The sequence below is a fragment of the Nicotiana tomentosiformis genome, chromosome 7, assembly GCF_000390325.3.
Source record: "Nicotiana tomentosiformis chromosome 7, ASM39032v3, whole genome shotgun sequence".
Lineage (NCBI taxonomy): Eukaryota > Viridiplantae > Streptophyta > Magnoliopsida > Solanales > Solanaceae > Nicotiana > Nicotiana tomentosiformis.
The window spans coordinates 52,449,782-52,473,001 of NC_090818.1; the positions used below are offsets into that span (position 1 = coordinate 52,449,782).

Below are 23,220 nucleotides of genomic sequence, written 5' to 3' on the forward strand. Positions count from 1 at the left end.
TCCTCAACTTCCACGGAAAAGGTAAAATATATGCACATCAAAATACAGCTTACAAGTCTTTTTCCCCCCTTTTATGTTACTTGCTCCTGCTAATATCTGTGTTCATTTTTTACTAGGAATGATCAATAAGAGAGTCTTGTTTAATACTAGTAGTATTTATCAAGAAACATGTTGGGTCAACGAAATTGATCTAATCATATAATTTAACTGATGGCTAATTAAAACATTAAGCTCCCTAATAGCCATTAGAAAACCGATGATATACATGGGTTTGTTGTGATACTCTCATACCAAATAAACGTTGAGGGACTTAGGGTAAGACGAGATTACGTCAAAGCCCTGTAAGACATTTTCAACAATTGAAGCACTGTAATTATCTTTTTAGTCATTTTTAAAAAAATGCCACTTTCTTTATTTAGTAGAAAACTCTTTAATTTCGATATCCCCATAACATGTTAACACAATAAAGATTCAAAAGTTTTTCTTACTTTCTTAAACTCCATATCCAGTTATATTAAAACACAATATTTGAGTTTTTCAGATATCAAGAAGGAATTAACTTTTTCTTTTCTTCAAAATTGCCCCGGATCAAAGAGTCTTGGAGTATATGTTATATTTTTAATGAACAAATTAATAAGAGATAGTAAAGGTTAATATGGTCAATTTTATTATTAATTAATATTAAAAGGTGAATTTCTTAATATGTGTGAAAATAATTAAAAAAATCAATTATAGTGGACCGAAGGAAGTATATATTAACAATATGAAATAAATTTATAAGTATTAATGTAATTTAATTAGTTATAATAAATTACGCCCTCTTTTTTGTTATTGTTTTGACTTTGCACTCCCTCTACAAAAAAAATATAAGATATGTAATTTTACCCATAATAAATAAAGTATTGCTAACTCTTAAAAAAGTTCACTGTGTGTCCACCCAAATAAGGAAAAAAAAGAAAGGAAACTAAAGTATAACACGAGTCCATTTCACTATCACAGAGGTCAAAGTTGAAACTTGAAACACACCATTAATGCTCCCTCAGTCCACTCAGTAATGGCGAGTAGCAACAGGGACAACGATTTCATAAACCCTAACACTTCTTCCCCAATAACCGTCTCCGATGCGGACAGCTTCCTTCTAGATTCTTCTCAGATCGGTAGCGCTTCTGGAAGTTTCCAGAACGAGGGTTTTCTCTCCGGCCTCGACGCCGCCGCCGGAACTTCCGATGCCGAGTTCGGTTTTTCGCGTCCTGATTTTCGCCAGATTCCACTTGTTGGTACTGTCGACTTCTACGACCGCCACGTGTTCCTTTGCTACAAGAATCCTCAAGTTTGGCCTCCGCGTATTGAGGCCACTGAGTTTGATCGCTTGCCTAGGCTTCTTGCTGCTGCTCTTTCTGCTCGCAAAAATGATGTCAACAAACAGGTTTGTGCCACGTGTCACTTTGTTTTAAGATTTTGAATAAGTAGCTATACTGCATTGTGGTAGCTGTTATTTTCTTCTAGTATGCCGATGAATATAATTGCTAATGAGTTACTGGAAATTCACTTAGTACTATATTAAAGTTTGACCAATACTATTTCTTTTTTCAAAAAATTAGTCTTTTGTAATTTACCTGAAATAAGCCTGATTAGAGTTGAATGAATATGAAGGATTTATATAGCTCTAGCTAAACCCTAACGGATTCAGACGCACGTTGGTTATTAGGTCTTTTAGCATTCTGAAATGAGTATATTTCTAACTTGTTAGTCTTTTATCATGTAGTTTCAAAATGTCAAATTTTATTTTGGAAAAAATCAAATAATTTACATCCCATATCATCCTTAAACTTTTGGCTATGCTGATAAGCAAACAGGCCCAATACGCCATTTGAATAGGGTGGGAAGAACTGCTTCCATCAGCTTTCGAGTTAAAACTTTCTTAAATTTATGCAGATGCTTTCTTTTAAAAGATGGGCATTCCTTGCTTTTTTACATTGTTACTTATTCGGATGTCTGAACTGAGTTCTTCCTGCATATAGCAATAGACTGAAAAGTAAAATGCACAGTTAGTTCCTACATTATTTGTTCGTATACACTTTTTGTCCTTGTACAGTTTCTTTTCCTTTGGATAAAATCTTTAACAGTCTCCAATTTTCAATTGCTAGAGTCCACCTGTATAATTAAGTAGATCACATGACTCGCCATTTTCCATCCTGCATAGCTTGTCTTAAGTTTAAGAGCAAATTGTTCTCGTTTGACGTAATTTTGATTGAACTTGTGTAGGTACAGCAGAATACCTTTAAGTAGCCGCACTATTGTACATGTTTGTTTTTCTCATAACTTTTGTTTTACTGCCTCTAACCAATTGACCGTTAAGAAAGAAGCACTAAAAACAGTAAAAAGTCACTTATCCCACTATGGAGCAGCAGATGGCCACATGTTACTCTCAGTGGCGGACCCAGGATTTTGTGCAAGCGGGTTCAGTCTTAGAAGTACATAACTTTAGTCGTAAAATAGTAGTTGTCAAGTGGGTTCAAATAAAATATTTATACAAAATTTATACAGCTTTAATCGTAATTTATACATATATACAATATTATTTTTTGACGAAGCGGGTTCAGTTGAACCTGCTTTCCACCATGTGCGTCCGCCACTGGTTACTCTTCTGATCGCCATCATGAGTTTGATCCCATCTTTTTATGACGAAAAACTAGAAGAAAAAAAAGAAAGAGAGAACATTCTACTTTTCTAATGATGGAGAAAATGAGGGACATTCACTCTTGAACAAGAACATTTAACACTTAAGATGGGAGAAACTGATTAGTCGTGATAGAACTCCCATTAAGTATCCCCACAAGTCGCAATCATCGAGTCGATAGCAACCTAACTTTTGCCTTATTTTATGTTGCTATATATTGTACTATTGAGACTCTTATCACTTGCTTAGCTTGCAGTCTACTGCACTATTAATGGAAAAATAAGCCATGAACACCCTTAAAGAAAATTTTAAATGGTGAAATGAAGAAAAACTTGATTCATTGTGGTTGATTGCCCAGTTGCCCTAACAGTCAATCATGAAATCCAACACTGAGGAGTGGACACACAGCCTACTATTTGTTTTTCAAGGTTGTGTATGATTTGCCACTAGATTACCTGGCAGAAAAACATTCCCTTCAATTGCATACGAAAATTAGTAAGCTGAAGATTAGCAATAAATTAATTTTAAAATGACACTGTGAAGTCTAATTTTCAAAGTATGAGGACAAAGGTGCATTTGACATGATACTGTAAGGGGCAGAAGTGCACTTTCTTATTAGAGAGAGCTGAAGAATTGTAAAACATTTTACTGAAGAATTGTAAAACATTTTATCTTTGGTTAGTTGATTCCATTTGCTATATCCTGTTAAGGCGAATTGCAGATCAGTATGGTCTCCCTGTGCACAATGTGCTAGCAATTTATAGAACGCTAAGTAACAATCCGGATTATTGCTTTTGTTTTCATACCTTCTAGTCTGCTTCAACTCCTTTACTAGCATGCTGACTTCTACAACTGGTATCCTTCTCGAGGCATATATAATCTCCTTGCTTAGCTCTAAAAATTGAGTTCTGGCATCCTTCTTGACTCATCTATATGATCTCTAGGCGTAGCTCTTGAAAGTTAAAGTCTTGAATACCCAGGGTAGTGCTCTTATTTTTTGACTTTGGTCCTGGAAGTAGTCATGATGTAATTTAGCGTTGCCTTTGAAATGCTTTATGCGGAATTAGATTCCATCTTGCTATTATGTACTTCATCTTTTGTGATAAAAGTATTATTGAACATAAAACAGTTTTGCCTTTGGTCTGCCAGCTTTCAGAGATTTCTTTCTTAAGTAAATTGTTGAATTGGTTATGATTTCTTCATGATCACAGTAATATCTATACTGATTTACCTTATAAATTTTCTTTCTTCAAGACTCGGTTAACAATATGTGAAGGGCATGATGGAACCGAGACATCAAATGGGGATGTGTTGATCTTTCCAGACATGATCAGATACAGGTCTGAAATACGATATACTATTCTAGTGCATTTGCTGCTGTTGCTTGCTTACTTATTAAGTGATATTAAATTCACCTATTTTGCAGGAGATTGACTCATTTTGATGTTGACACATTTGTTGAGGAGGTGCTAGTGAAGGATGGTGAGTGGTTACCTGGAAATCCTGAAGCTCTGACTGGATGGTACATATTTGTGTGCTGTCATGGTTCAAGAGATCGTAGATGTGGTGTTTGTGGACCAGCTATAGTAAGTAGACTTAGGGAGGAGATAGAGAAACATGATCTTCAAGGAAAAATATCTGTTAGTCCATGCTCACACATCGGGGGACACAAGTTTGCTGGAAATGTGATCATATTCGGACCAAACACTAACAAGGAAGTCTCCGGACACTGGTTAGGAGAAACCTTATGCCCCTTTTCTTTTGGGCTTTGTTATCTCAGATGCAGGCAGTTGATGAAATTGAGCTGGGTAGTTAATTATATATTTGATTTTGTTGTGCATTAGGTATGGCTATGTTACACCTGATGATGTACCTCAGTTGCTTGAACAGCATGTTGCTAAAGGAGAAATTGTTGATTGGTTGTGGAGGTAATTCTCTCTCCCCTGTTGCTATTGTAATCTGACATCTGGAGAAATTGCATATGACTACCTATAAATGATTTTAATGTGTCTTTAAGCTATTCTATACTTGTCAGCTCTAAAATGTTAGCAATGGCACTTTTAAAAGTGTGGTTAAGATTCAAGTTATGTATGTTTCCAAGGCATTGTTGGTCAATATTTAGTTACCTTTTAAACGGCTTAAGTTCCATAAACCTGTGCCCTTATCTGCTTATGGAGCCAAATTTATGTTTTTGGGGAAACAAAATTTTTAGATATAACTTTGCATTCAATGGAAATTCAGTGTTTCATAAAATTCTGAGGGTCTAAGAACACAATAATGTTGATTCCAATGTACTCATTAATGTGAAATACTAATGAGGAAGTGTTTTGTAAAAACAATCCTAATTTTGTAGAGGTGAAAAATTGGCTTTTCAAGCACCATTTGTCCTACTATGCTTGCAGGGGTGCAGAAGGCACTCTTGCATGCATCAATGAAACTTTTACTTTTCTGTTTATCTAGAATACCAAAATTTTATTTCAGGGGCCAGATGGGACTATCTGAAGATGAACAGAAAGTATCCCAAGAATATAGGCTCAGTGTTAATGGTGGAACATATATGGAAAGAGGCACCAAAAACTCAGATGATGTTGGTACTAGCACATGTGGCTCCCAATTAGAGGGTATTGACTGTTGCCGGGCAAATGGGAATATCTCTTGTTGTCAGAACACTCAACTACCAGTCGATGCTGAAAATTTCGATCTCCACCAAGAAAACACTGACTTTACATCTGAAAAGATAAAGAGCTTCAGGCGACAAATTTCTCAAAGTAATAGTGGAAAAGGGGCTCGCTCTCGCAAGGTGTGCTCAATGCCTACATGGTACGAGAGCTGGGAGCGGGAAGATACATATGCAGTCCTTGCTGTTATTGGTGCTGTCGTATCAGTTGCCTACGCCTTCAATTGCTACAGGCAGCTGAAGTAATATTCGTGAAAAAACTCACGTTTGTCGTGCAAATTCCATTGTTGGGTAAAAAACATCTTTCTGCTTTCCTGATGTAAATTGAGGTTATTGCATGTGTAAGTCACTGAAAGGAAGTCTAATTTGATTTACTTGGGATGCGACTTATGCCAGAACAGAGTAATGAAAGACAATTGGTGCTGTAAATTTAGGCATGTATTCTTTTATGTTTATGCGCTTCCTGGTGTCTAAATTTGTTTCTAAGGTCTATGAATGTGCTGGCTGTCTGTGTGTTTGGGGGGGGGGGGGGGGAGGGGACGTGCAAATGTGATCCCAAAGGGCATGTGAATTTCCAATTTGAATACAGGTTTGTTCCATTTTTAGTTGTAAGACCACAGCCAGGTTCTTGAAACAAATTTTTTGATGTTTTCCAAGTACAACAATAATCTTCTTTGCCATCTAAAGTATCGGAGCACAAACTTAACTGCATGTTAGGATTCAGAGGAAATGGTTTATTTGGCATGACCCATAGCTTGGATGCTTCATGCGATAATATTAATATATCAAAGCCAAGAATAGTAAAAACAATTCCATATACCAGGTGAATCACGGGTATTTTAAACCAAGGTTCTTATTAATATTCTGCTTGGACAAGATCACTATATCAGATGAACAAAACACAGAGAGACAGGAAAAGTTCCTCTGGCCCTTTTTATTTTATCATAGTTTCTCCTTTTTCTCCCCTTCCTTTACAGTCCTTCAACCAGAAGAAAGTTTATTCTATCTTGAGAAGATTCAGGAATCTTGAAAGCAGCAGAAAAAAGCAGATCAATTAAGCAAAATGCGCGTAAAATTCATCGTGGGATTCTTTAAGCATTTTCGACCATCCATATAGTCCACTCCAAGGTAGTATTGTCATGTTACAACTTAGGTTCTATCTAAATCCTGCATCGAGATGATGCAAGCCATTAGTATTACAATGCTTAAATCCTCATGTAAAAGTAAGCAATAACCAAGACTACAGTGAAACAGCCAAAATGCAAATTCATTTCCATTCTGCTTCAATCACCATTGATCTTAATTTCATGAAATGATTGGCAAATTCCATTTTTCTTCCTGATCCTCTGAAATTCAGATTCTATTGTTTCAGCAATCTTCGCATCGTCTGGATCTGGCTCAGGTAAGGTCACATGGACAGATCCTTCTTTGCTTGGTGCAACAGCCTCCAATGCTTCAGCTTGCTGCTTAATAAAATCATAGAGCTGCTGATGAAAGGCATGCTCCAATGAGAAACAATTATCATTTGTACCATTTCTAGAATGCTTAGATGAACCCGAGCCTTCTCTTTTACAAAAATGTGGCAGAGATGCATAATCCATTATCTGCAAGTTGAGAACTAGAGTTTTTTAGTGCTCTAAGCGAGAGACAAATCTAGTTGGACAAGAAGTCAAGTCTCGTATTCCTTTAAAAATGAAGGTGTGTGACCCAACATTATTAATGTGCTCGTTTTCTGTGAATAAAAATGGATCCTACAAAGGTATGAGAATCATCTGGAACAGCAAGCTTCTCCTGAAGTGAGAGAATCGAGGGATAAAAAGCAAATGACTCAAAAAATATCTTACCTTCAATAGTTCATCTCTTTAAAAAGCAACTGACTCAAATAACAGACATCTTACCTTCAATAGTTCATCTTTTCCTGAGCCTGAGAGCACTTGGACTTTCTTTTTGGTTCTTTCTTGTAAAAGAGGTCTCACAACCTGCAAGTTTGTATATAGTTGGGCTTTAGGTTAACTGATTTAACGAAGCTCATAAACAATTATGTATAAGTTATACACTAACCTTCCAGCATGCTGAAAAAATGTATGGAGCATTAACAATGTAATACGTCTCTGTCTTCTCAGGATAATTTAAGTCATCGATGGTAGATATAGCAGTTAAGAGCTACAAGAGGAATAAATAAAATGTCAAGTTTAAAGAGATAAAGAATGTGATCAAGTAAATATAAACCATATTACTCGTTTTATAATTGATAAGTCATTTCAATAATTAATATCAATGAAATGCTTCAATCCCAAACTAATATCAATGAAATGCTTCAATCCCAAACTAGTAGGTGCCGGCTATATTTATCCTCTACATTTGTTTGATTCCATTATAGTGAGTTCATTTTATTTCAGTACTAAACAGTTCGTTTTTTACATCAAACTAAGAGTTATTTCTTCCCACTGCCTAAGTCTTGGTGGGTGGACTTATCCAACGCCTGTGTTGGTGGAAGGTAGCAGGCCCCGTATGGAATAATCGAGGTGGATGCTAGCTAACCCAGACACAACCGTCATATAAGAAAAAGTTAGATTCTGTAATCTTAACTTATTGCTACATCCACATATAAGTATTAACAAGACCCAAAGACTCATGGCAAACAACTAAGTTTTAATGCTTGTATAGATCCTTCGCTTCCATTATGCTATAATCTCAGTTAAGTCCGCATTGTTTCTGAGAGATTACACATCTTTTGAAATTAATTTTCTCTATGCAATTTAATTTTTACACTGTCCCCTTTTATCACTTTCAAATCATTATTGTCGCACCATCTCATGCGACCTCTCATTTTATCTTCGGATTGCTATTTGCACAATCTCGGATGTGCTCATTTCTAGTCTTATCTAATTTGCATGGCAACACATCTATCTTAACATTCGTATTTCTACGACACTCATCTTATTAATTTGTTGGGCTCTAGGAACCTGACATTCATTCCCATATAAGATTGTTGGTCTCATAAAATCCTCCTATTGCATAGCACTCCTTCGTTTCGGCTATCCAATTTTGATCTATGTACTATATTTTCATCTATCACGTCATTCTCCTACAAGACCCAGCTTAAGTATTTGAGTTGTCCGTTTTAGGCCCCATGACCTACATGGCACTTCACCTACATTCTTCTTAGAAGGCCTAAACTTGTAGCGCCATATATTCTGTCTTCCGTTACTTATCCTAAAAACCTTATTCTGTAGAATACTTTTCTATATTCAGCTTTAGGTTGACTTTCTAGCTAGTCTCGATAATCAACACAATATATCATCTACAAATACCATGCACTATAAAACCTCATCCTACATACTATTCAATAGCTCATCCAAGAATAAAGAAGTGTGGGTTCAAGGTAGATCCCTGGTGTAAACTCACCACAAGTCCTCTATAAACTCCTCCTATTGGTCTTGCACTTGTGACCGTTTCCTCGTTCATATCCTTTCCCGACATTTATGTATTTGATGTGAATCCCTTTCTTTCTCAAGCCCACAAAACACTTTTCTTGGTGTTCTGTTATATGGGTTTTTAGGTCATTTGAGTATTTGATGATTACAATTTTCTTTTTTCAGAAGTTAAAATTTTGTAAATAGCAATATTTAGCAAATGAACTAATGCACTCAGAAGAGTCTATTTACCCCTGAAACTTGAACTTAATCTTCATTTGGAGAAAGAGAGAAAATTGAACATCTTATCAAACTTTAACAAGAAATAGCAATGTGGACGACGAATGCAGAACTAAGAAATGCAGAAATAAGTGAATCAATAACCAGGAGTTTCGACTAGAAAAAGATGATACAGCTATAAACCAGCAACTTCTAAACCAACACGTTCTGATAGTTTATTCATTGTGATCTCTGTGGGCAGGATTATTTTTTTTTTTTTAAACTTCCATCTTATTTTTCCTTGTATTTCCCACTCTCATTACTCTATCTCAATTTTAAAGTTCAGATAACCTCAAATGAGATTTTTAAGCAGAATAATCAGGTTGATGAGTGAAGCGGTGAGAAGGAAAATAACATAGCAGGAATTTGGTAGGAAGGCTCAATCAAATATAATTACAATGTCAAACAAATAAAAGATACCTTGATTTGGTTCAGTGCAGAAAGCTTTAGACCAGTCATGTCCAAAACCTTTATACAGGTCCCAATATACCGCCCAAATTTCTTTGATGCAGAAGGCTATAACATGAACATCAGTTAGTCTACATTGCACGCTATTCTTGTTGTATTTATCTTGTATCTGAATAAACCAACATAAAGGACCTACCAATATTACACGGTCACGGTATTCATTCATTTGGATATGTGACTGAATATAGTAGTGAATCTAAAATGGAGAAAAGAAATATGTCAGTACAATTTCAATGCCATCTATTGTAGACAAATGGTAAAATGTTTGAACAGCTGATTTTTATGCTTTTGCTGAACTGACACTGTTGAAGGTTGACACCTTAACAGGGCTGAAACATAAAAAATATGACCCTTACCGACGCTTTGTCATATGTGCTGAGCCCTACACCAACAGCTACGACAGGAAGACCCTGTACAGAATAAAACCAAGTAGAAACCACACAACGAGAATTTTATTGGACAAGCACAATGGGAACAAGTTGCATAACCCAAATGAGGAGAGCTAATCGATGAAATTTATATATATTCAAATCAAAGTATTACGTCTCTTGAATATCCAGACATCCCCACAAGCTGAGTGTCCCGCACTGCTCTGTACAAATCAGTGGGTAATATTGGCTTCTGCAACAATAAATGACAAATATCAGCCAAATAGTACAGTCAGAATCAGCTTAGCCTTCACTTCTTTATTATTTGAGACTAACTGAAGGTGTTTCATTCAAATATTACAGCTGTGTTTAACTGAGGTTTTTTAAGGTTTGTCGCTTTTTCAAAAGAATATTATTCCTTTTCCCATTTGGACCCCGAGATCGGAACTTTTGACTTTGCAGATCTGTTGTATATGTGATGCAGTAGAATTAGAGCTAAAGGTAGATATCTTCATGATTGAAGCAGATTATATTGCATAATGTAGTCATTAGATCTGGTCAATACAAGCTGACAATTCATTATGATTTTAACATCCAAGTATATCCCAGAGAATAGTTGGGAAAAGCAAAAGGAAAAAGAAAAAGTCACACAACAGGATCTACAATGAACACAAAATGGAAGTAGACTTTTAAGAAACTCAAAATTATGACACTTTCAAGAACGGAGAGAACGCCTATGCTATGATAAGAGAAAACTTACTGCAAGTATCTGATCAATCTCATTGTCTATCCTCCAATTTAAACAGTCAACAAGCTGCAAAGTGCTGATTACAATTAGAAGATTTCTCTAGATAAAATATTCATCATGAAGAAATATTTAGCTTCAAATGTGAATGAAAACTGTATGCACCTACCATCTTGTGTGCTTTAGAGACACTGGCATCCCTAGCTTTGAGAAACCTCACCAGTGTCTCGGTTCGGTACCCCTGATGTACATTCTGCAAAAATTATGAGACCTCATATTAGTATGGTCACTATAGAGTTATCAATTTTCGTTCCTAACCTATAATTACTATTGGCAACGAAACTATAGCTAACTTTCCCCTCACTATCAAACTATTGCACATGCCATAATGCTTAGCTCATCTTATTTTGTTCAGCCACTTCAATAATATGCCAGATGTGTAAAACTTATATTTTTGTAAGAGTATTTTGATGATCGATCACCTTTCTCTAAAATAGTCATTAAACTTCTTCTGTAGTTCTGCTACCTGAGATTATAACTTTCTTTAGCCAAATAAATTTATAAAAATAAAAAATAAAAAAATACCGGTCACCCCCGAGAGTTGATAATGAAGAATCAGACTGAAATCCCATATGCATGCCAATTATTTTGAAGCCTCAGATAACCAAAAAGATCACCCACCACCACAATAAGAGAGTAAAAGACCAATCTTTGGCTCAAAACTTCAATTAGCTACTGGTGCCATCAAATTGACCTTTAGTTATAGATACAAGTCTTTGGAGACAGCCCGTTGTTTAACTAGGCTTAACAATCTCCAACTGCACATCATCTATGTACTTAAATAGGAACAAGGGTGTCTTTTTTCCTCAAACAAAAATTAATAATAATTTTTAACTACATATTTTGACCAATTTTCATTTAGGTGACTTCACATTCTGCATCAAGATGTAAGCTTTGAACATTTATCTCCGTGAAATACAGCCAAATTGCAATACTTTATCTTATTATGTTAAATTGTCAATATGCAATAACCCATCTAAGTCATTGCATCCTAATTCATAATTAGCGCACCACCAAAAAGAAAATAAAAACAAATATAAAGCAAATCGGTTCCAATTTGGCCAACAAACCGAAACTAGAATTTCATGAGTTAAAAATGCAAGAAAGATAGAAACTTTTTGACTTGGCATTGACTAACTAGCAATCAACATATAGAAAATGAGATTTATCGACATAATTTAATAAACCAACATCAAGAAATAGCCAGATCAAATCCAGGAAATCATAGCATTTTCAAATATAGAGCAAATCATAAATTTGCAAAATATTGAAAGTTGAAATTAGAAGTAAAACCTGGAAAGTCTTGTGAAGTGGCTCAGCAACTGCAAAAAGATAATTGAGTTAAAAAATAAGAGAGTGTTAAGGCTTCAGAGATCCGAAGTCAAAGAAATGTAGTAGAAGAATCAATGATAACTAGTAAAGGAACTAACTTTCATCCATTAAAGTTTGCAACTGCTTGATCAGTTCTTCAGTTATGAACACCATTCTTGAATTTACTCAAAAAGATTCAGACCCACTTTCAAGAATTATCAGAAAACCTCAAAAAATTGTCTTTTTTCTGGGTTCTGGGTCTGAACAAGAAGAGGGGTCTCTAAGCTAGGTGTGTGTGTGTTTCTGACAGAGAATGGTGTGACCCTTGTGAAAATAAGAGCCTTCTTTTTACTTTTCCTTTTTTTCTGTTTGTTCTCAGTTTGCACCCTCTTCCCTCCTAGGACTGTAGTGGCTCAAGAATTGAAGCAGCTGCTTCATTGTCATTTGTCAGATCTTCTTAAATTGGGCATCACAAATAATAACTACTACTTAATACGTACTCCTTTATTAAAGCTTTAGCTAAAATATACTACTATAGTAGCGTCATTACCGTCACGAGGTTCGTTTATTTTTGTAAACTTTCATTGATGGAATAATTTTTTAGAATAGTTATTATCGTTATTCTTAGGAATATTAGGCATGCAGCATATACTGTTTTTAACATATTTTCTCCCTAGCTCTTTGCTTTGTTTCTATTTATAGTTACTAGTTTTAGGACAGACACAACGCGCGTACACCATCTCAATAAATATAAAATTTTAAAAAATTACATAAATATTATATTAAAATTTGTGTTTAAGGCACAAAATAAAAAATAACAAAAAATTAAGTTTCTAAAAATTATTGATCCGAATTAGCTAACTTCAACGAAGTAAGAAACTCTCAAGACAAAAAGACAATTGTTCTATGTCTACTATCAATAAGAAATATCATATTAATTGTTTTCAACATATTAGAAAGGACTAAATTACTATTGCAAAAGGTATTTTTTAACTGTTACATTTTGATTAATCTACTATTTCTTCATTTTGGTATGAGCTTTCTTTCTTTGTCCAAGCACATAACTATGCATCCGAATATTTTCTTTTATGGAAGTAAAAGTCTAAGATTGGAATGAAATAATTACCGTTAAAGAATTCTAAAAGGACAATGTTAATCTATGAGCCAAAAATATGGAGCTTATGTTAAGAAAATCCTCTAAACTTTGCACCGAAGCTAAAATAATAAAGTACCAATTGTGTATTATTTGTTATTTTTTAGATGCAAATAACTATCTAGAATAATTATGTATTTTTATTTTTGGGCCATATCAATAAAAATCGGCTAGAGCGTTATTATTTTCTTGCTTAACTAAAAAGGTACAGTCAAAATAACGGAGTCGTAATTAAATTCAAAAATTCACAATATTTTTGAAATGCTACCTACTGTGTTGTTTAAGTAAATAGAATAACTATTATAGTGTGTGTGTGTATATATATATATATATATATATATATATATATATATATATATATATATATATATATATTTTAATTTCTTTGACAGGCCCACGCGTTTTGTTTCTCATTCACAAAAAAATCTCAAAACTGGGATAAGGACTTCTAAAGTATTAGCCAAAAAAAAGACTTCTAAAGTCATTTAATTACTATTGTTTTAGAAGATATCGAAAAAACTCAACTACTAATTCTTTAAAAAAAGGTAATTTAAATAAGGAAAGAATCTTATATATAATTCCTACTTAGTATTAAGAGTTTTTACCTAACTCAAATAAGGAAAGATTTAATAGTCAAACTTTAAATTAATTTGAAAAGCTTAAATATTAAGAAAATAATTTAAATGACTATTTTGTCTAGTGTGAAACCTATTTTTAAAGGGTAAAAAAGGCGAACAACATTTCGTTAAGGGTCTTAGTCTTTAAATATAATATAGGTATAGATTATAACTACCACTAAATTTAGTTTTTAAAATTAACCACTCAACCAATAAACTTACAGGTTTCTATTATTTTATTTATACCTATTTATTTATGTTTTACATATCATTAACCTCGTCTGTGTAACCAAAGTTTTCTGGTTCAACTTGGATTCTTGATAGAAAGTACTCCCTTTAAAGGGGTCATACGTGATGCAAATACGAATTAATCATGCCAGACTGCAAGTGGATACCAAATATGGAATAGTTAAACTGAAAAACACTTCGCTTATGTAACCAAAATTTTCTGGTTCAACTTGGATTCTCGATAGAAAGCACTCCCTTTAAAGGGGTCATACGCGATGCAAATACGAATTAATCGTGCCAGACTACAAGTGAATACCAAATATGGAATAGTTAAACTAAAAAAAAAAACTTCGCCTAAGTAAATCCAATACATTATCGATTTAGAATGTCACACTAGATTAAGAATAAATATTAAATTATGCAACCATGGTGAGTAATCAAAATGCTTTAATAGAGAAGATACACATTAATAGAGAAGATGCAAATGATTTTTATAGTAATTATGCCAATTAATTTGAGATTGAGGTATAGTTATGAATTGAATGAAAGTTAGAGCACAATGACAATATGTTAAAATGAAAGTTTCGAAAAAACCCCATGAAAATAAGTCAATGGAAATATAATATCAGCAACATTTAACAATTAGAAAAGGATTTGAAACTATGCTATTTACTTGTTTTTTAGGAATAATAAGTGAGTTCAAGAGCTTTAGCAGTTAGTCCATCACTGGTCGTATATACATCTATATAAATTAATGACCTTTAACAGTGATATATATGTTTTTCAAGTAAGTTGTTTCCAATAAATATTTTCCATGTTGATCCCTTTGTTTGAAATCATTTGTTTTGAATTGAACAAGTCCCTCTTTACAGTTTCTACATTATCTTTTTATGAAATACAACAATTTTGCAATACAATTATACAAATGTCCTTTCCCACTCGTTGACCTTTGAGCTTACCATATCATTAGGAAAGAGATTGACATTGTTTATCAATAATCCCTTTTCAATGGAAAAAGAAAAGGAATGGTGCTACTACCACTTCAATTTATATGGCAGAGTTCGCTTGAGCACGGAATTTAATTTAAAAAAGTCAGAACTTATCTTCTTAAATATATATTCTATGAGATTTTTGTAACTATAAAACGGATAAAATAAAAAATTAAATATTAAATTATTAATATTTATAAATATAATATTTCTCAAGTATTAAATTATTTTCAAATATGAAGATGTGACGATTTTTCAGGAAATAACCTAATAATAAGAAAATAATGTTGAATAAAATTGGCTATATGAATTTCACCTTGTCGGTAAAGGTTCTAACTTCTATTCCCACTTTGTAATCGCCTTACCCATTTCCCCTTTAAAAATAAATGTCAAGTGTTGGTGCTAGACTTTATTATTGAGCTTTATTTATTTATCTAGTTTATCAAAAAAAAAAAAAAAAAACTAGGAATATCATTCCAAAGCCTCTCTACAACTGTTCCAATTAATTTACTTTAAGAGATTGTCAACGAATAATTACTAGCCATTAAATGCACTTTGGCAAGATGCAGCAGCGCAATCAGGACAATAATTAATTAAAGCAGCAGCATCTTTAAAATTTAGGGGATTGTAGGTTATATTAGTATGGGATTCTCATTTAATCTTAATTTAATATTAACTAAGGTTAAGTAAAAAAGGCATGTATAGTCCCAAGTGAAGAAAAGGACACGATCCTTATTCCTTAAAAAATTTGATAATTCTTTAACTAATATAGATCGATCAATTTTTTGAATCTAGAAATTGTTTCAAAGTAACCTTGTTTATCCCAAAAAACGGATAGAGTTGAATTTATACGTAGTTCTAAGGATATGTGGTATAACTTGGTACAAATTAAAAAAATAAGTAGAGATATATCGAATATTGACTGTAAAAAGGAATGAATACAAACCCAAATTGAATAGAGAATAACTGATAAATGAACACGATGAATCAATATCAAATGCCCCAAAAAGGGATAATATTTACTAGGTGTTATGTAAATCTCAATAATCTCTGGACGTGAGAATGTATAAATGTATATCAATATGTGAATGGAAATTTTTCTCTCCCTTGAATGAATGATAACCACTCTTAATAAAGTGGAGGAATTATACTTTGGATATAATTAAAAATACATAGTGGAGATCTCATGATAGATTAATTAATTAGTTTTTCCTTGATTTTCGCCGAGATTCTCTTCACTAGTGCGGCTATAACGGCTCTTTGTCTCTTGGCTCCATCTCGGTCTTGGCTGGTTTCTTTACCCTCGACCCTTGATTTTGACTCGAGCTCGATATTGATCAGTCTCTGAACCTCGAGCTTGATATTGACTCGAGCTCGATATTGATCGGTCTGTGGACCTCGAGCTTGATATTGATCGGTCTCTGGGTCTCGAGCTCGACAGCACAACTTCACATCATAGCTCGATATCATAATGACGACCCTCGGTCCATCATATTCTAATCTTGATTAAACACACGAAGGGCAAACTCGATTTTGACCGTATACAAATAGTCCCCTCGTTTCTCGGAAAGAGGGTGGCATGAAACGATATGATTTTTCAACCTCTGACTAGATACATACTGACGTCTGCGTCGAGCCCAATTGTGACGTATGTGACAAATATCCCGTCAGTCCAGTTACCAAGGCATTAAATGCGCGTCAGTCGATGGTCGGCCACTGCCAACTTTGAACCGTCACTGTGAAATCTATAAATAGCCTCCTTCTTCATCATTTCAAACTTTTACCTTCAAATCTCTTTTCATTCCAATCTTCACAGTTCTTCGTCTTTCCCAAAGCTCTCTATTTCTAGGTCTTAGAATTTCTTTGCTTGTTCTTCTCAAAACACCAAATACTTCACTCTTCCTTCTTCTTTGTTCATAAATATTTAGATGGCAAAAATATCTAAAACTGTTCCGCAGAAAGAGGCTGCTTAGGCTCAAGCGAACTGGGTTGCCGAGCATGCTAAATGTCAGTATCGAAGGGAGACTCTCGAAGAGATCCATGCTCGTGGCTTCGATCTTACAGCCGAGATCGAGAAAGCTAAGGAGCTTGAAGCCGAAACCAGAGTATTGGTCTTTCCTGATGATGATGATACAGGGAGTGCGAGCGGATCTAAAAGTGAAGGGGGCCTCGAGGGCCAAGATGCTGCTCCCGAAGAGGACTAAGTCTTTTAGTATTTTTTGTGTTTTTTTATAAGACCGTTTTGGTCTTTTGTAAAGAAATTTGATCGGGCCATTCTGCCCTTATAAATGATTTTTGACATGTATAAAAAGCTTTTTTCCTTTCTGCCTTATAGAATTGTGAAGTTGTATTCTAATGTCGGGGTTCAGATAGTATGATCAAAAACCGAACTAGTGTAGACCTTAGGCCTTTTGATCGAGTGAGTGCTTGGTCGATCTCGAAGTAAAAAATAGCCCTTAGGATTTATGGTCGAGTGAGTGTTTGCTCGAACTCGAAGTAAAGTAATAGCCCTTAGCCTTTATGGTCGAGTGAGCGTTTGCTCACACTCGAAATATAAAGCAGCCCTTAGGTTTTAAGGTCGTGTGAGTGTTTGCTCGAACTCGAAGTAAAGTAACAGCCCTCAGGTTTTATGGTCGAGTGAGCGTTTGCTCGAACTCAAAGTAAAGTAACAGCCCTTAGGCTTTATGGTCGAGTGAGTGTTTGCTCGAACTCGAAGTAAAATAACAGCCCTTAGGCTTTATGGTCGAGTGAGCGTTTGCTCCAACTCGAATTAAGGCAGCCCTTAGGCTTTGTAGTCGAGTGAGGATGATTTCTCGAACTCAAATTAAGGTAGCCCTTAGGCTTTGTAGTCGAGTGAGGATGATTTCTCGAACTCGAATTAAGGTAGCCCTTAGGCTTTGTGGTCGAGTGAGCATTTGATCGAACTCGAAGTAAAGTAACAGTCCTTAGGATTTATAGAGCTTGATCTCGTTGATTTTTCGGATGGCAGTCCCCGATTTATGGGGTAATCATTCGAACTCAGGTCATGGTCACCCCTTAAGCCTGTTTACATAACAGATCGAGAACATAAAGTAGAAAAATCTTTCTCAGATATGAGATATCAAGAAATTTCTCTTTATAATTCATTATACATGTGTTCATGTTTTGTGCCAGGGCTCGAGCAAACTACGCGGGCATAGTCCGTTTGACCATTTGGCCCTTAAAATTTTTTCCTATCGAGACCCTGTTGCCATGAAGTAACTTCCTTGCATCGAACTTGATATATTCGAGGGCAATGCCCCCCAGTTTTCAAGATTGATTGTAAAGAGGCTTCGGATACTATTGAATTGTTCTAAGTTAGCACGATCAATGGTTGCCTCATTAAAAACCTCGCCGAAAAACCCATTTGGGACAAAACCGATCTAAGGAAAAAAGAGTATAACGCGTGCTTTCAGACCTAAAGGCTTCGAGTTGAAGAATCCATCCCTATTTCTGGTCGAACACCTGCAAGGTTAAAATTCGAAATATAAATGAACATGGGAGGGTCGTACCTTAGCAGTAGTATCGTTTTAGGTGCGATAAGTTCCAATTGCTCGGTAGTTGTTTGCCGTTTATCACACCGAGCTTGTAGGATCCTTTTTCGACGATTTCGAGAACCTGATATGGTTCTTCCTAGTTCGGACCCAGTTTCCCTTCATTCGGATTTTGGGTGTTGAGGGTGACTTTTCTTAGCACCAAGTCCCCGATTTTAAAATGTCGAAGATTGGTTCTTTGATTGTAGTACCTCTCGATTTGCTATTTTTTGGCGGCCAATTGGATGAGAGCAGCTTCTCGTCTTTCGTCCAACAATTCTAGGCTCGTATTCATGGTCTCGTTATTCGACTCCTCTGTTGCATATCGAAACCTGATGCTAGGTTCTCCGACCTCGGCCAGGATCAGGGCTTCGGCACCATAAACCAACGAGAATGGTGTTGCTCCGGTACTTAGATTTCGATGTTGTGCGGTATGCCCATAGGACCTTAAGTAGTATTTCTCTCCATTTTCCTTTTGCGTCATTCAACCTCTTCTTAAGATTTTTGGATGATAGTTTTGTTGGTCGATTCGGCTTGTCCATTCCTGCTGAGATGATACGGTATTGATAGGATCCTTTTGATCTTGTAATCCTCGAGAAATTTAGTTATTTTGCTGTCGATGAATTATTTTCCATTATCACATACAATCTCGGATGGCATCCCGAATCTACATATGATGTGGTCTCAAATGAAGTCTATCACTTCTTTTTCTCTGACTTTCTCGAAAGCCTGTGCTTCAACCCATTTAGAGAAATAATCAGTCATAAACAAAATAAACTGAGCCTTACATGGGGCCGATGGGAGGGGGATAACGATGTCCATTCCCCATTTCATGAAAGGCCATAGAGATAGGACCGAGTGGAGTAGCTCCCCAGGTTGATGAATCATGGGCGCATGTCTTTGGCATTTGTCACATTTTCGAATGAACTCCCTTGCATCCTTGCATATCGGTCCAATAATACCCTGCTCTGATTACTTTGTGGACTAGCGAATCGGCACCGGAATGGTTTCCACAAGTGCCCTCATGAATTTACCGTAGAATGTAATCGGTATCTCCTGGTCCCAAGCATATTGCCAATGGTCCATCGAACGTCCTTCTAAACAGCGTTCCATCTTCTGACAAGGTGAACTGTGCTGCCTTCATGCACAGAGCTCTCGATTCCTTTGGATCTGATGGAAGCTTCCCGTTCTTGAAGTACTCTAAATATTTATTTCTCCAATCCCAGGTTAAACTTATGGAGTTTATCTCGGCGTGACCTTCTTCTATTACCGATCTCATGAGTTGTACGACAGACCCCGAGTTAAGTTCGTCATCTTCGACCGATGAACCTAAGTTTGCAAGAGCGTCGGCATCGCTGTTCTGTTCTCGGGGTACATGTTGTAAAGTCCATTCCTTAAATCGATGTAGAGTCACCTGTAGTTTATCCAAGTACCTTTGCATTCGATCTTCTCGGATTTCGAAAATCCCGTTAACTTAGTTTACCACGAGGAAGGAATCACACTTAGCCTCTATGACTTCCGCTCCCAAGCTCCTAACTAGTTCGAGACCTGCAATCATAGCCTCATACTCGGCCTCATTGTTAGTCAATGTTGTAGTTCTGACAGACTATCTAACTACATTACCTCTGGGTGATTTTAGTACGATGCCTAGTCCGGACCCCTTCACGTTCGAGGCACCGTCCGTAAAGAGGGTCTAGACTCCTGAAGAGGTACCTGATTTTATCAGTAGTTCTTTTTCAATCTCGGGTACGAAGGCCGGCGTAAATTCAGCCACGAAGTCCACCAAGATTTGAGATTTGATAGCGGTTCGGGGTCGATACTCAATATCATACCCGCCGATTTCTATAGCCTATTTGGCCAATCGACCCGAAAGCTCGGGTCTATGCAAAATATTTCGAAGAGGATAAGTTGTTACAACATGTATCGGATGACACTCGAAATATGGTTTTAGTTTCCTATAGGTGCTTATTAAAGCAAGCGCTAATTTTTCTAAGTGTGGATATCTAGTTTCGACCTCACCTAAGGTCCGACTGACATAATAAATAGGGAATTGTGTATCTCGTTCTTCTCGAACCAGAACTCTACTTACCGCTATCTCCGAGACAGCGAAGTACAGGTAAAGTTGTTCGTCCACTTTTGGGGTATGAAGCAGCGGCAGGCTCGATAAATACCGCTTTAGTTCTTCCAAAGCTTGCTCGCATTCCGGAGTCCATGCAAAGTTGCTTTTCTTCTTAAGCAGTGAGAAAAATCGGTGGCTCCTATCTGAGGATCTCGAAATGAATCGTCCTAGGGCAGCTATCCGTCCCGTTAGCCTCTGCACGACCTTTACATTATCTACTACCGTGATGTCCTCAATAGCTTTGATTTTATCGGGGTTGATCTTGATTCCTCGATTGGACACCATAAAACCAAGAAACTTGCCCGAGCCAACCCCGAATGCACATTTTTCAGGGTTGAGCTTCATATTGTACTCCATCAGTATGTCAAAAGTTTCCTGCAAATGCTTTAAATAGTCATCTGCTCGCAGGGACTTAACTAACATGTCATCAATATAAACTTCCATTGATTTTCCTACTTGTTTTTTGAACATTCGATTTCCTAGGCGTTGATAAGTTGCACCAGCATTTTTTAGTCGAATGACATTACGTTATAACAGTAGGTACCGCACTTAGTGATAAACGAGGTATTTTCCTGATCCTCCGGGTTCATCTGTATCTGGTTGTGCCCGGAGTAGGCATCAAGAAAACTGAGAGTCTCGTGGCCGGCCGTGGCATCGATCATACGATCGATATTAGGCAAAGGAAAAGAATCCTTAGGGCATGCTTTGTTCAGGTCTTTATAATCTATACATATTCTAAGTTTGTTTCCCTTCTTAGGGACTCTTTGCTAGCCATTCAGGGTATTTTACTTCTCGAATGGATCCTATTTTAAGAAGTTTGGTTACCTCGTCCTTGATGAAGGCATGTTTGACCTCGGACTGGGGCCTTCGTTTTTGCTTTACCGGATGGAATTTCAAATCCAAGCTTAGTCTAAGAGTGGTTATTTCTGGTGGGATCCCTGTCATGTCAAGATGGGACCAAGCGAAAAAGTTCATGTTAGCTATAAGAAATTGAATAAGCTTTTTCTTGAGCTCGAGATCTAACCCCGTGCCCAGGTATACCTTTCGCTCGGGCAGATGTTTGATTAGCGTGATTTGCTCCAGTTTTTCGACCGTTGATTTGGTAGCATCGGAATCATTGAGGAACACGAAGGATCGAGGGATCCCATAGTCATCATCTTCGTCAGTCTCCTGATTCTCTAGTTGGGTCGAGGCTGACGTTTGTGATTGCTATTTGGTATCCCGTTCCTCCTTCGAATCTAATCCCTTTGTCGATGATAGTGAAGATATCGGAATCACTTCATCGATGGCAAACATTTCCTTTGTGGCCGGTTGCTCCCCGTAGACTGTTTTGATTCCCTCCGATGTTGGGAATTTCATAACCTGGTGAAGGGTCGAGGGCACTGTTCTCATGTTATGGATCCATAGCCTCCCGAACAGGGCGTTATATCTCATATCGCCCTCGATCACGTGGAACTTCGTTTCTTGGATGGTCCCAGCCACGTTTACTGGAAAATTTATCTCGCCACTTAGTAGTTGCACACGCCATATTGAATCCGTTTAGTACCAGGGTTGCGGGCACGACCTGGTCATGTAGACCGAGTTGCTCTACGACCCTTGGTCGAATGATGTTGGCCGAACTACCTGGATCAATTAACACACGCTTAACTTGAGTTTTATTCATAAGTACAGATATTACCAGTGCATCATTATGGGGTTGCATGATTCCTTCCGCGTCTTCGTCACTAAAGGACAAGGTTCCTTTTGGTGTGTAATCCTGAGTCCGAGATCGCTTCTCTCTTACAATCGACATCTTAGTGCATTTAAGCGTCGGCCCCTGGGGACATCGATCCCTCCGATGATCACGTGGATGATGTGTTGTGGCTCTTCTTGTTCGTTTTTTCTATTGAAATCTCTGTTTTTGAAATGGTTTTTGGCCCGGTCACTTGAAAATTCTCGAAGGTGCCCTTCGTTGAATAACCGGGCTACCTCCTCTCTCAACTGCCTGCAGTCTTCAGTTCTGTGGCCATGGGTGCCATGATACTTGCACATTTGATTGGGATTTCTCTGGGTTGGATCGAATTGCAGAGGTCGAGGCCACTTAGTATCTTTGATGCGTCCGATAGCCGACACGATGGCGGATGTATCGATGTTGAAGTTATATTCTGATAACTGTGGTGCTTCCTTAGGTTCGGTATGCCTGCCGAACCCATTCTTGTTCATCAGCCCCCGAGACCCTTGGCCTCGATCACTTCTCCTTTCGCCTTGTACGGAGTTGCGTGCAGGTTCGCTACCTCTACGATCTCTATTATACGGCCGATATCGGTCCTTGCTCGACCTTGGTTCTCGGTCGATGTTCCTTTTAATAACAGACCCAGAAACCAACTGGTCGTCTTCGACTCTAATCTTCAATTGATATCGATTGTGTACATCGGCCTAGGTAACAGTCATGTACTCGATCAAGTTCTGCTTCAACTGTCGTGAAGCCATCGAGCTTCGTTCATTCAGTCATTGAGTGAAAGTTTGAACAACTCAATCGTCCGTGACCGGTGGTAGATCCATTCGTTCCATTTGGAAACG

The 23,220-nt window shown here is 36.8% G+C and overlaps 2 protein-coding genes across 2 annotated transcripts; one reads left to right on the top strand and one right to left on the bottom strand.

Moving 5' to 3' along the window:
• Positions 1 to 939: 939 nt before the first annotated feature.
• Positions 940 to 5,872, top strand: LOC104112319 (uncharacterized). The gene is made up of 5 exons (XM_009622198.4): positions 940 to 1,426; positions 3,935 to 4,020; positions 4,107 to 4,412; positions 4,525 to 4,608; positions 5,162 to 5,872. Exons 1-5 carry the CDS (start codon positions 1,055 to 1,057, stop codon positions 5,601 to 5,603), a joined length of 1,290 nt encoding a protein of 429 aa, XP_009620493.1. The 5' UTR covers positions 940 to 1,054; the 3' UTR covers positions 5,604 to 5,872.
• Positions 5,873 to 6,411: 539 nt separating this feature from the next.
• LOC104112318 (SEC14 cytosolic factor) lies at positions 6,412 to 12,542 on the bottom strand. Its single transcript, XM_070181534.1, has 11 exons — positions 12,124 to 12,542; positions 11,987 to 12,015; positions 10,803 to 10,886; positions 10,649 to 10,702; positions 10,064 to 10,141; positions 9,877 to 9,930; positions 9,657 to 9,716; positions 9,473 to 9,568; positions 7,419 to 7,520; positions 7,256 to 7,336; positions 6,412 to 6,961 (listed from the first exon to the last, which is right to left on the bottom strand). Exons 1-11 carry the CDS (start codon positions 12,176 to 12,178, stop codon positions 6,641 to 6,643), a joined length of 1,014 nt encoding a protein of 337 aa, XP_070037635.1. The 5' UTR covers positions 12,179 to 12,542; the 3' UTR covers positions 6,412 to 6,640.
• Between the last annotated feature and the right edge of the window lie 10,678 nt (positions 12,543 to 23,220).

Bases quoted from the DNA above. Each gene is read 5' to 3' on its own strand.
- LOC104112319 (XM_009622198.4), top strand. From the start codon at position 1,055: ATGGCGAGTAGCAACAGGGACAACGATTTCATAAACCCTAACACTTCT. The intron at 1,427-3,934 runs GTTTGTGCCACG...TCTTTCTTCAAG, and splicing joins AAAATGATGTCAACAAACAG to ACTCGGTTAACAATATGTGA. The intron at 4,021-4,106 runs GTCTGAAATACG...CCTATTTTGCAG, and splicing joins CCAGACATGATCAGATACAG to GAGATTGACTCATTTTGATG.
- LOC104112318 (XM_070181534.1), bottom strand. From the start codon at position 12,178: ATGGTGTTCATAACTGAAGAACTGATCAAGCAGTTGCAAACTTTAATG. The intron at 10,142-10,648 runs GTAAGTTTTCTC...TTATTGTTGCAG, and splicing joins AGATTGATCAGATACTTGCA to AAGCCAATATTACCCACTGA. The intron at 9,717-9,876 runs GTAAGGGTCATA...TCTCCATTTTAG, and splicing joins GCACATATGACAAAGCGTCG to ATTCACTACTATATTCAGTC.